Below are 13,634 nucleotides of genomic sequence, written 5' to 3'. Positions count from 1 at the left end.
GACTAACTTACTAAGATTACTAATAATATTTATAATTAATTTTACTCAATTACTAGTCAAGTTAATATATTTTTTTTTGAAAAAAAAAATATTTTGAAATTAAATTTGCTTACAACACCCAACATCGCAGGATATAGTTAATATATAATTTTGCTCCTGGTGAATGATTCAATCCTAAAGTTCATATATATGAAAAAAAATACATATTATATATAAGATGTAAATTTCTTAAATAAATATTAATACTTAAAAGAATTAGTCATTTTCTTTAGTTTGAAGTTAGATCAGGTTCATCCAAAACTTTACTTACAACATGATAATTTTTTTTCTCATTCTTAATTAAGAAATATGAATAAATACCATGAAAATTCAATAAAATCATAACAATAATTGTCTAAACAAGAAAAAAGTAAATAAAATAAAAACAAGAAAAAAATATTTTTTTCTTCTTGTATAATTATTAGAAAAAATGGGTTAAATTATTTTTATATCCTTCATAATATAATGGTTAATAGGTGAATAAATAAGTATAATTATATTTTTATTTATTCTTTTTTCTCTATTTTTCTCAACTAAAAGGATATTTTTTATTGAGTCTATGTGATTTTTTATAATTATTTTCTATTAACCAAATGATAAATAATTTATTTTGTTTTCAATTTTATATTTTTATCCATTTTTACTCCAATAAAAAAAAGCTTAATATTTATTCGCATTTATCTAATCCGTTTTTTCAATTTAATATTTCAATATTCACCTTTAGCTTAATATTTTTAGACAAGAAATACACTATGTGATTAATTATGTGGTATGCATCAAACATTAGATAGGATTGAGCTTATCATATTCTTTTGATTTGGTATCATATCTTATCATATTCATCAGATAAGAAATACACGATTACTTTGATGCAAGGCATGTGTAAATAAAATTTTCAATAAATGGTAAATAAAAATTAAGGAGTAAACTTTAAACAAAATTTTAAGTGGGAATGAGTCATCAACTTGAGCATAAAAGGGAGAAAATACTATAAATAAATAAAATTAAAGTCATAACAAACACGTGAGAGAGACGTCATGAAAAAAAAAAAGATAGTGATTTTATTTTTAACCTTTCAAACACTGTTAAATTTTAAAAAATATATATATAACAATTTTTTTATGGTAGGCACATGTCGATATATAGAGTTTGTGCAAAACTCTCCGCTTATTATGAGCATTTACTTCTGGAAATTTTTTATATTTGGCCAAGTCAAACTATTCTGAAATCCGGGAATTATAAAATAAACAAAAAAAAATGAGCCATAACTTTTTTAAATAAATATTATATTAATCTTATAAATAAAATAAAATAAATTTTCAATAAATCTCATATTTAATTTTTCTTAACAATAAAAGTATCAAACTCCTAAAAAAACGATCAATGTGTCAATTGATATTTTCTTGCACTTTCAATAAAATTTTGTCATGAACAGAGTATAAAAAGTACATATGCCTTCTAATAACTAAAAACACAATTATTTTTTAAAAAAATTACAGAGAATGGTCTTCGTGTATGTGGATATCTTCCACATGTACCATCACTTTTTAATTAACTACACAACTGTTATAAGCCATAAATTTATTATTTTTGTGAATATTTAACACAAGACATGGCTCATTTTGGAATTTATCGGTTTAATTAGAATAATTCAGCTGCTTTGTAAAATTTAAAGATGGATAAAAATATGTGTCTCAGTATCACAAAAGAAAAGTCAAATTCGATTTTAGTTCTTTAAATATATATTTTTATTTTTTTTCTTTTCAATTAGAAATACTCAAATTTTCTCCTCAAATCAAAGCGCATTTTTTAATAATTATAATATAAAAATCTTGACGACTAAAAGTAAATTATTTCTAAATTAAGAAAAACTAAATTGGAACAATATGAGAAGGAAAAAAAAAGATATATTTTTTAGGAAAAAAGATATTGTATTTTATTCTTTAAAACTCAAAAACTAATACTAATATAGCACCAATATGCATTTATTTTAAACATTTCATCAATATTTTTAATTACGTCATGAGCCTGCAATATAATATCCATATGTTTCCTCTATTGTAGCATAATATCTGAACACGAAACATTTTTTTATTACGAAATGATTGAAAATGGAAATTGATTTGTGAAAATTTTGGCTGGCAACTAGTAGCAACCTTCTTTAAACAAAGCAGAAGGAAGAAGGTGAGAGAGATCCAGAACGATCACGCCCATTGGAGTAGCAGTGCGTCCATCCCATTATTATTATTTATTCTCTTCTACCTTTTTCTTATCTCCTTTATCTTCTTTCTTATACCCTTTTTTTTCACAGAATCGCGTTTCGATTCTCACGACGGAAGAAAGCACGGCGCAGCCTCAAAAAACCAAGTGAGTCATACTAGCATTTTTCGCGGCTAGATAACCAGCAAACACGTTTTTCTCGTTTCACCCTGTTTATGATTTTGAGGCTGTGTCGATTGCTGGATCGTTCCTTTCTTTGGTGTGAAATTATTGTTTCATAATCTTTTGGTATTAGTTTTTAATCTGGTTTAGGTGAACCCTCGTTGTTGTTTTGCTTTTGCAATTTTTTTGTTTGTTAGGTTCCTAGAAGGTTCTATTCTGTGTCAGAACATGATGTGTGTGCAGGAGATTCAGTCACCTAATCAATTGAATGCTTCATATTTTTTTGGCCCGGGCGTCGCACGGGCAAAAGACTAGTTTATGTTTATATAGCTATATTCAGCTCCTGGCGGCTGAGTTCACTGTTCTTGTGTTGACTTATGACATTCTCCACTTAATAATAGTCTTGCTCTCTGCAGCTGACTTGATTATTTTGCAATTTTTTTTATTTTTATTTTTGTGCTTCTAGGATTCTAAGAAGTCAAGTTGTTAGGTTGTTTTCTTTTTTTTCTCTAAAACTTGTTAATATTCTTTATATTGTGCAAGGAGGTCTCCGTGTAGGTTCATGTTATATTTTAATTTCAATTTTGGAGTATAGTGGTGATTAGTTGACCTTGTTGAACTTGTGGTTACTTTGTGTCTTTGTTCCATATTTTTTTGAATATTGAATAATTCGTTGAAAAGGAACTCATGTTTGTGACTGATGCGTATGCATTTTCCTTCATTTGTGAAACTATTTGTCCAATCCTTACTTGGAGTGTGAATGTGAACCTTGGTTAGGGCCTGTCAATTATTAAAATATCACTGATATCTGCTTGAAGTAAAGCTCATCTCATTTGAAGTTTTTTTTCTTTCTGAGTTTCTTTGTTTTGGAAAACATTAGTATAATTCTGCTCTTTACTTGCAAGTTACAAGTTGTTTGCATTTAATTATTTGTTTTGTAAATGAATTCTTCAGACCTGGGTTTTAAATCCGTTTTACGTGTTAGTTCATTTAAATTAGTCATTCATAGTGAGATTATCGTGTTTCAGTTATGGAATTATAAAGAAACTCTCTCTCTATATATATAATATATATTAGTTGTGTAAATTCATTAGTTAATCATATTGTTGTAATTATTGTCAGGCATCAACAGCCCAGTGATTGGTTAATTTTCTGATGCATATCAATGCATTAATCAATGGATCGTTACATCATAAAGCTGTTACTTTTATAAGTATTTTAGCTGGGATTGTTGTTTCAACCAGGCTTTCCTAGGCTTTCGGATTTGATGGATTATTAGTTATGTTCTGATCAATTCCTAATGTATCTTTCTTTAGTAGGAATTTCATTATACTCATTTTCTCACCTCAGGTTTAGAAGGACTTCCTTTGTTCTTAAGCTTCATCACCTGAGAAAATCAGAATTTCCAATCTTCTCCACTGTTCATCTGAATAATGGTTCTGTGCTGTCTCTGTTGTTTTTTCTTGAAGCATCCCCTTCATTCAATCCTTCTTTGCCTCCTCCCAACTGATTTTAGGCAGATCTGAAACCTGACTGTTGCAGCATAACAGAATCCCCAGTATCTCATTGAACTTTCTCTATCTTCCTGACCTGTAGATCCTAGGCCTCACACTCTCTTCCTGTGCCTCCATTCTCCATTTCTAATGTCTTCTCCGTGGCTTCTATATGCAATTCCATTCTTGTGTTTGGCATCCAAAACCCCCATTTGAAGTATGGGGTTTTAGTGTGGGGTTTATAAGGTCTAGGTCTCTCTAACACCAACAACTAACTTTTTGTGGTGTAGTTCTCCCGAGGTTCTTATCAATTTACTTTGAACCATGGTTTTGATGTTTAGGTTCTATTGCCTGTAGTTGAGCATAGAGACACAAGTATCTTTCAAATGCAAAAAGAATATATCTTTGTTTTTTTTTGTTCTATTCATAGTCCAAAGGAATATTTATATATGTAGATTGCAATGTTGTCCTTCGGTTTCTTATTGTTTCTTTTCTGTCTTGTGAATAATGTTTTCCACTTTTCCCTGCTGTGAAGTGATTTGACATATATATTGTTTTGAATATTTCTAAATCCTCGTATGTACCCTTCCTAACAGTCCTTTTTTTTTGGGTGAAAACCTAACAATCCTTTTTTTTTTTGGTGAAAACCAAACAATCCTTTTATTTGGTGAAAACCTAACAATCATTCTAATCAAGAAGATATTAAATGCTTTTATGTTTCCAAAATATTAAATATTTTTATTTTTCATTTAGTACTTTATTTATAAGGTAGTATTAGGTGGGTTTGTAGAAGGATGTGTTGGGAGGATATAGCATAACTCAATTGTTTAAGCACTATTGCTTGAGGTCTACTTATTTTGCTACTGCTTTCAATTATCATCTGTTAGTCTAGTAATAGTTGTGCTACAATGTTACTCATTCGGCTCAGCCTGTATGAGATTGTATCTAACTCTTTTAACTGAAAAAAATTACATACTATTCTTTCATACAAAAAGGGTTTTATTTGACTTTGATTTTCATGAGATTACTCAAATTGTTGCCTATTAATTAAGGCTAAGCACAGACACATAGATATGGGCTATTGATTTAAAGAACCATGTTAGCCAAATATTAACGAATGTCATTGAGAGCTCCACTTGATTTATAACACCATTGCAACTAATATAGGGCTTAGATGTACAATTGGATAATACATCTGCTCATATCAAACCTTACTTTTTGGCCTGATTTCTTTTAATTACTTGTTCTACTTCTGGAGCAGTGTCCTGTGGGATCAAATTGTCCCAGATATGCTGTAAAAAGTTATTGATGGCTGATATAATTCTTGTTTCTGTTTAATGCTAGGAAGAGTTTATGGTTTTTCTCTAACTCAAGAAATGTTACATTTTTGTATATATTGTAGATGGAAGCACAAAGCTCTCAGCATACACAAGTTATTGAGATCAGTGGTGATTTTCCTGATGGTGGAAGGAAGATTTGTGGGGAAGCACCGTGTGGGTTTGCAGATGCTGGATCCATCTCTAAGGATTCTGAAGAAAGATCAACTTCTATGCGAAAGCTTTTCATGGCAGTGGTCCTTTGTGTTATTTTCATGACTGTTGAAGTGGTTGGTGGCATCAAAGCTAACAGTCTTGCTATATTGACTGATGCAGCTCATTTGCTTTCAGATGTTGCATCCTTTGCCATCTCCTTATTTTCATTATGGGCTGCTGGATGGGAAGCTACACCTCGCCAGTCATATGGATTTTTCCGAATAGAGATTCTTGGTGCTTTGGTTTCTATTCAAATGATATGGTTGCTTGCTGGGATTCTGGTATATGAAGCCATTGATAGAATCATTGCTGGTCCTAAAAATGTGGATGGTTTTTTAATGTTTTTAGTTTCTGCATTTGGTCTTGTGGTTAATATCGTCATGGCATTGTTATTGGGTCATGATCATGGCCACAGACATGCTGGTCACAGTCACGGACACGGACATGATGGTCATGGCCACAGTCATGGATTTACAATGTCTACCCATTGTGATGCAAAGCATACCAAAGATCAGCACCATCACACACACCATCATGATGAAAACCATCCAAAAGATGCTCACCATCATACTGATGAAGATCACTTGCACCATCATGCTCACAAAGAGGTTACTGAACTGCTTCTTGGTGAGTCAAAAGGTGGAACTAAGAAGAAGAAGCAATGGAACATAAATGTACAGGGGGCTTATCTCCATGTTCTTGGGGACTCTATCCAAAGTATTGGGGTAATGATTGGGGGAGCAGTCATATGGTATAACCCTCGTTGGCAAATTGTTGATTTAATCTGCACTCTAATCTTTTCAGTAATTGTTATGGGGACAACCATCAACATGCTGCGAAACATTTTGGAAGTCCTGATGGAGAGCACACCTCGTGAGATAGATGCTACTAAGCTTGAAAGGGGGCTGTTGGATATGGAAGATGTAGTGGCCGTTCATGAACTGCATATATGGGCCATTACAGTGGGAAAGGTTTTGCTTGCATGTCATGTTAAGATCAGACGTGAAGCAGATGCAGACTTGGTGCTGGACAAGGTTATAGACTATATCAAAAGGGTTTATAACATCAGCCATGTCACCATACAGATAGAGCGTTAGAATTTTTCTTCTTTAATTGACTATTTTCTGGTAGTAAAGATTAGAGGGGAAGGATTTAGTTGGACTTGAGGAATTGTTCTGGAACTCAAATTTGTCGATGTTCTTATATTCTTCTATCTAGAAGTTTAAGAGTGCAGATATGAGCATTGAATATTTACATGCCAAATTTTTATTATCTGTGATATTATTGTCAAATACTTCACTGCTAGTCAGCTTTTTTTTTTCTTTCAGATTTATAGGAATTTTATTAATTCGTTTAAAACTTCTTTTGGTACAATCTAATACAAGTTTGCCTTGGTCACCTTAATGCATCAATGATGTTAAATACAAAAGGGTCCCTTCCGAACCAGATGAGCAACTGTATTGTGTTTTGGAGTGTATTACCGACAAGTTTTGCGCTTCACAAGCACAAGATTGTAAAGGTTTTCAGCTGTCTGTTTTACTGTACTATCAATTGAATTTGTTGATGCTATAACTATTGGTGATCGAAACTCTTTTAACATGACTTTGTTTGGCTATCCGATTGTACACGTTACCAAAGACAAAATGTGAAAAGAAATTTTTTTGTATTTTTTTGTGTGTGTTTAATGGTCATACCGAGGTTTAAACCTATGATCTCATGTATATTACCTTAAATCTCCCACCACTAAGAAATTTTTCTGTATTGATCATAGGTTCTATTCCAACAAATACACTCTATTTTGACGAATCACCAAGTTACATAATCTGTCCCCATTCTCCACCTTCCGTGGTGTCCTTGGTGAACAACGACAAGATTCTGAAGTCAACGTTGGACAGTGTAAGAGTTAAAATAGTTTTCAAACTCTGAATGAGAGTAGTACTGACTAGAGACGAATTGTAAGTTTTGCACGGTTCTAGAGTTGGAGAATACTTACTAATTACTATGATTGTTATTGAAACTCGAAAGGGTGTAATTACTATGCAAGATATTATATTTATACCTGTAATAAGATGCCGTGAGTGAGGTTTAGTGGGTGTAGCTTAATTGATTGCGTAAAGTGAGTGAGTTCATCTTTAATTTTTATCGATAAAAAAAATGCCATAAGTGAGATGACTACAAATGTACGAGTAATTCTAAGAGTAGTCACATGTGCGGGACATTGAGTCCTTATGGGTTCAGACAAAGGAAAACATCCCCAAACTGTTCCTGCCCCAAGAGCGAAGGCATCTACAGTATACCCTCAATTAATAATTTAATGTGTTTGAAGGAGTATTTTGTAAAATTATTTTTAAAAAAGTTATTTATTATTTGAATAATTCTAACCCACAATATTTTTTATTCGATTAAAATGTTATCTATGGTTGATTTAACTCAAAATTAAATTTAGACTCAGAACTAATTTGTCAATGTGAATTAAACATGTGAAGATTCACTTAAAACTACACAGGTAAGTATTTTATTACGATTTTGGATGTTTCAATTTGAAATACTAAAAGAATATAATAAAGCAATTTTAGTTTTCACACCCATATATATAATAGTATTTACTTTACATTTGTAGGAAATTAAAATGCTAATTTATTCCCTAAAAGATAGGGACAATCAGTTACTCCGCTTATGGGTTGATTATGGAACATCAAGTTGTGTTCAAGGAAGATGAAGACCCAGATGTTATCCAATTTGCTTCATACAGTGTAGAAAGGATAAGATTCTGGCATCGATCGAGTGGAATATGATGTATAAGGATTTTACTCATTTAAAGTGAATAATATACTAAGGCTTAGAGTTGATAAAATAGATGAGGTCAATCGGTTGCTCCGTTAGCTTGTCGGATCACATTAAGTCGAATTAAGAAAATATTAATCCAAATAAAATCAGGTTAAGTTAGACTTAAGAAATATAGGCTTGAATTTAATCGGACTTATTTTGGCCGAATAATTTTTTAATTTTTTCTTTTTTTTTGAATTTATATAAATTTAGACAAAAAAAAAAAAAAAAAGATGAGTCAATATGGGTCAACAGGTCTAGTTGAACTTCAAAAAATGAAGCTCGTATAAAATATGGATTGGCTCAGTCAAATCCATCTTTCATTCTTGACCCGATGAATCGATTTGGCTTAGATCGATCATTTTGCCGATTCTACTAAGACTGATATTCAATAGATATAGATGAATTGGTAACATATGTTATGTTTGTGAGAGAAGACTTAAGTTTGATTTCCTTAAGAGTTATAAGACTATTTTGATGATAAAAAAAGAAATGAGAGAGAGAAAGGTCATGAGCTTGATTGTCCTTTCCAACAAAATTCTAACCTTTGTCAAATAAAAAATTTGATTCTCACAAAATATCTTAAGATTCCACCAAAGAGTCAAATTTTAATTATGGTGGTTCTACTTAATTTTTTTTCCTTCTATCAAAGTAATCAAAATACCCTATTTACAAAGATTTCTATAGTATCATCTAATTGGAATCGGTAAAAAAAAAATCAACTAATTAGAATAATTTTTAAAGTAATTATTATAATACATGTTGATTTTAATCAAATAAAATAAAAAAATGAAAATAAGTAAGGCTATTTTAGTCCCTAATAAGTGAATTTTGATTTTAGTTCCTAAGTATTTTTTTTTCATTTCTCAAAATTTGAAATCACTTGTTTAAAATGAACAAAATTTGACTTCTTAAAACTTTTTTCTTTGATTTCCGTCCCTCCAAAATTTATAATTACTATTTTTTTCCCTGTTCATTTTAAGATAGATAAGAAATATTTATTCTAAGATTTAGAAATATTTTTAGAGGTATCATATGTTGACATGATACTGAAAATATTAGTATACCATCTAGGATGACTATTTTGAGTTTTTATTAAAACACGCAAATAATTAAGTGTCACGTAATCATAAGAAAAAAATAATTTCACATATTTTAGAGATGAAAACTAAAAAACTTTCTTTTTTAACAAAAAAAAAACTAAAATCAAAATTTACTCACTTTACATGGACTAAACACGTAATACGTATGGTATATTATCTGAAGTCCATTATATCATTTAAGGTCACTACATCTAATATATTATCCGCTTTAACGATAGTTTAAGGTCATTAAAAAGTTGTTTATAAACTACCTACCTTAGTTTCGATTTATAAGCAATGTAAAACTAAAAACAATTTTATTTTGATACTGTCAACATTTTTTGGGTGTGTAATAGTCACACTGAAATTAGAATATATGAGGAAATGTTGAATTTGTAAAATCTGGACAAATTATGCATCCTGATAATGCCTACGACTAGGAGGGTATTACCTAAAGAGAGGGAAATACAAGAAACTGAAAATCGCCTTATACGACAGAAACAGAATACTACCTTGTGGAACAGTGAACCGCGTGAGTGGCTTGGCTTGACATCATGATAGCAATCCAAGTAAGAAACGTGATATACATTGGATTTTCCATGCACATGCTTTGTCTTTATTTGGCCTCTCTACGCAAACTGAGTTGGAGATTTTGGGCAGGATCTTGATATTGCCTTCACAATCACAAGACACCAAGATAATGTGTGTATCCTTTGAGGCCTACTATTGGTCTGTGCCATTTCCCTCACTTGACATATACGTGGTTAATACCAGGTTATCCAAAATCTACTGTGCTACCCTCCACACTTTTTCTATCTTATCAAGAGTGTAAAGTTTCAAGTTGGACCTGGGAAAACTTAACCACGTTGTGATTATAAGTGCAGGATTTGCATCATATGTAAATGATAAGGTAGTCCTACATGTTTCCCAATGCCAATTATTAGTGATTAATTGGTTGGCGTAGATAAAACAAAATCAAACAATCTATTTTATTCTATTATTGAAATGAAATTTCATTATTTTGAGATTTATCTAAAGCATTCCTCTGTTTTACTGGGCGTCACCCATATAACAGAATACACTACATTTTCATATCATATTCTAACTCATTTATTAAACGAATGAAAACACTTGTTTTGTTATAATATGTTAATGATTAATGGAAGAAAAGTGGCACAAGGATAACTTAACTATCACCAGAACAACTTGTAACTGAATCTTGGACTAAAGTATGTGTTCATTTTTTTCGTTTAAAAAGAATTTGATGTTCATTTTTGAAGAAATAAGTAATTGTTATTTTTCTATTCACATGTTTAGAAATTTATGATAAAGAAAAATCAAATACATTCTTAGAAGTCTGGCCACACAGTGGGATTCCATTAAAACAAGTTCACACAAAAACTACATCAAGACATGCTGAATGCTAAACTAAAAAGCCTGGCTGCTGGCATGGGCCCCAGTCCAAATTTTGACAACAATTTATTTGAACCAAAAAACACAACAGGTGCAGGGCCTGACATGTAAATGAGACAACAAGGACGGTAGGCGCGTTTGTGAATTGTGAAAAGTGATTTTTAACCAACTCTCTTATTCTAGACTTGAGACGCAGCCAAATACAAAAATGCTCACTAGAAACTGTATGCTGTATGCAATAGAAATGAAGATGATGAGAGTTTTTTCAGATTTCAGGGCAAAAGCTGCCGCGGGCCAGGCCCTATGGCTCTCTGTGTTACAAAGTTACACTTGCCTTAATTTTTTAGGCACATCTTATATGGAGTATTTGTTAGGAAACTTTATTTAAAGGTTTTAAGATGAAATTTAATTTGGTATTAGCCTCTTAGGGTCAGTATAGTATGTCTCTTTGTATGTATCATCTATTTTAGCAAGCATTTGGAAGAGTACTGTTAAAAAGTTTCACATGTCTCCATTTCTAGGATGTAACTTTTATATATATATAATATAATTTCACTTCATCTCAATTGATTTTTAGGATTTAACTTTATTTCTCTTATATATATAGTTATGGGGATGACTAGTCATGTCAAACCAATAAGAGAAACTTAGATAATAAAATGAGATAACAAAGAAAAGACAAAGCCAGAAGAAGGATGTGATAAAAGATTAAAAAAAGGATATATACGTAATAAGTGAGAGAAATGGCAAGGGAGGAAATCATAAAGAATGAAAGGGTAAAATCAAAGGATTAATTTGTCAAATACAATTCTTATAGAGAATTGTTAACAAGTGCTTTAAAAACTTAAAAAAGATATTTTAATTAAGAGATAAAAAAAATTTATTTATAAAAAAAATTATATTATCTTATGATTTATATAATAAATATTTACTTTAATTCTTTAACCAATATCTTAAAAATACTGATTAATCATACCCTAAAACAAATACTTAATTTTTTTGTGAGCATTTTTACTATCAACTCATGTCTATTAACACAAAGACCACTTTTTTATTAAAAAAACACAAAGAACACTTTTATTGGTAAATTAAACTTTTGGTGATCCCTTTGATCATTTCTATTAATTTTCAGAGATTAATTTCATCGACTCCTTCATTTTCAGGCTAAAATAATGTTTTACTCACTTTTTAAAATATAACTATATTTCAAATGATTTGTCAATTGTATTTTAATGCAAATTTAGTTTTTAACTATTCATATTTCTAACCTTTCAAATTTTCATTTTAATTTTTCATTATTTTTTATTTAAAAAGAGAAACTAATAGTGAACTAATTTTAATAGAGTAAATCAGAAAAAAATATATTATATAACTCCTTAATAGGAAGAAAATAAAAAAAGTATTCATGTTATATTCATTAATTACTATTTTTCTCTTATTTGTAAATTCTATTTTCTTTTAATGCTTTACATATGACATTTAAATTCCCTGTTTATTTTTTTCTTATTATAAAACAATTCAAGGTTAGTTAAAAAATAAAATTTGAAAATTGAAATATTTAAAATACGTAAAAGTAAAACTCAAAAAATTTATAGATGACATAAATGAAATGATAAAAATTAAAAAAATTTCACGTGATAACTTTATAATTGTTAGATAAATTATATATATATATATATATATATATATATATATATATATATATATATCATAATGACAAATATTAAATAAAAAAATTGTAATTTTTTAAGTTACATCACACGGATAAAAAAACAGTTATTTTCTTAACTAAAAAAGGTAATGTCTATAAACAACTCAAGTTATCCGTGATTTTATTTTTATCTTCAAAAAATGAACGAGATAAACAACGATAAAGAAACTCGTGTAAACTTAGTTAATTATCAACATAATTATATTTTTAAGTTTTAACTAGAGGGTTTATAAATCAATCTGGTTCGAGTAACAGAAATCGTAATGTGCATCAAAACCGAATATAGGTTAGTGACAGTATTATCATGTCGCACAATTAATGAACAAGAAAGAGGCTTTACCTTCGTACTTGCACGGTAGCTCTCCATGCGCAGTATAAATTGACTACTTGAACTACTACGGGGTAAAGAAGCCATGTCCTCTGGATAAAGTTATGCTCTGAAAACTGTTACGTAAATTATTGAAATCTCAATGCATAAATAATTGAAATCTCGATGGGCTTCAAGAACTAATATACAAAAAATAATAGCATATTATTTAACATAAATGATTAAGAATTCGGAGTTAACTTTTATACTTTTATGGTTGTGCTTAAGCAGTTAAGCCTTTGTCTGGTTCCAAAAAGAAAGTATAGGAAAGAAAGTGAATAAAAAGCAAGAAAAAAGAACGGAAGATTGAAATGATTTTTAGATTGTTTGATTGGAAATAAAATAAAAAGAAAGAGTTATAAATTCTTTTCTTTGTTTGTGTAAAAAAAAAGTTTGCATCTACAATGACATAAAAATTCTTAAATAAATATAGAGGTGTGTAAAATAAAGGTAAATTGATGTTTTAAATAGTACAAAAAAGTTTCAATCGGTCTCCGTCCAAATTGACAGGATCCAAAAAGTAATGAGTCTCACAAGTTTTTCTTTTACATTGTCTTTCTTCCTGATTGTGTAAGAAAGGTTGGAAGGATGGTTAATAATAATTTTATATGATTTAAATAAAATTATCTTTAGTAGAAGATATTTATGATTTTGAAAAATGAAAAATAAACAAAGCGTTAAAAGGATTACTTTTTATCCGTGCTTTTTGTTTCCCATTTTTCATTTGTTCCAAACATTGTCAGATTCCCTTTTGAACAACTAAAATTCTTCTTGATGAATAGTTCTTTT

At 29.9% G+C, this 13,634-nt stretch overlaps 1 protein-coding gene across 4 annotated transcripts; it reads left to right on the top strand.

Annotated features, from left to right (window-relative positions):
* Window positions 1-2,110: 2,110 nt before the first annotated feature.
* LOC114418258 (metal tolerance protein 1-like) lies at window positions 2,111-6,749 on the top strand. Of its 4 annotated transcripts, none has more exons than XM_028383514.1 (3): window positions 2,111-2,263; window positions 2,351-2,406; window positions 5,317-6,749. In XM_028383514.1, the coding sequence occupies exon 3, from the start codon at window positions 5,317-5,319 to the stop codon at window positions 6,541-6,543; it is 1,227 nt and encodes a 408-aa protein (XP_028239315.1). In that variant the 5' UTR covers window positions 2,111-2,263; window positions 2,351-2,406; the 3' UTR covers window positions 6,544-6,749. The 4 variants fall into 4 exon arrangements, with proteins under 4 accessions (XP_028239315.1, XP_028239316.1, XP_028239317.1 ...); XM_028383515.1 differs by having other exon boundaries at window positions 2,130-2,260; XM_028383516.1 differs by having other exon boundaries at window positions 2,132-2,223.
* The last annotated feature ends 6,885 nt before the right edge of the window (window positions 6,750-13,634 follow it).

This window comes from Glycine soja, chromosome 7 (assembly GCF_004193775.1).
Source record: "Glycine soja cultivar W05 chromosome 7, ASM419377v2, whole genome shotgun sequence".
NCBI classification, from domain to species: Eukaryota; Viridiplantae; Streptophyta; class Magnoliopsida; order Fabales; family Fabaceae; genus Glycine; species Glycine soja.
The sequence above is the reverse complement of the archived record's forward strand: the minus strand, read 5'-3'. Positions and strand labels throughout refer to the sequence as shown.

Excerpts from the sequence above, each read along its gene's own strand:
- LOC114418258 (XM_028383514.1), top strand. The coding sequence starts at position 5,317 with ATGGAAGCACAAAGCTCTCAGCATACACAAGTTATTGAGATCAGTGGT.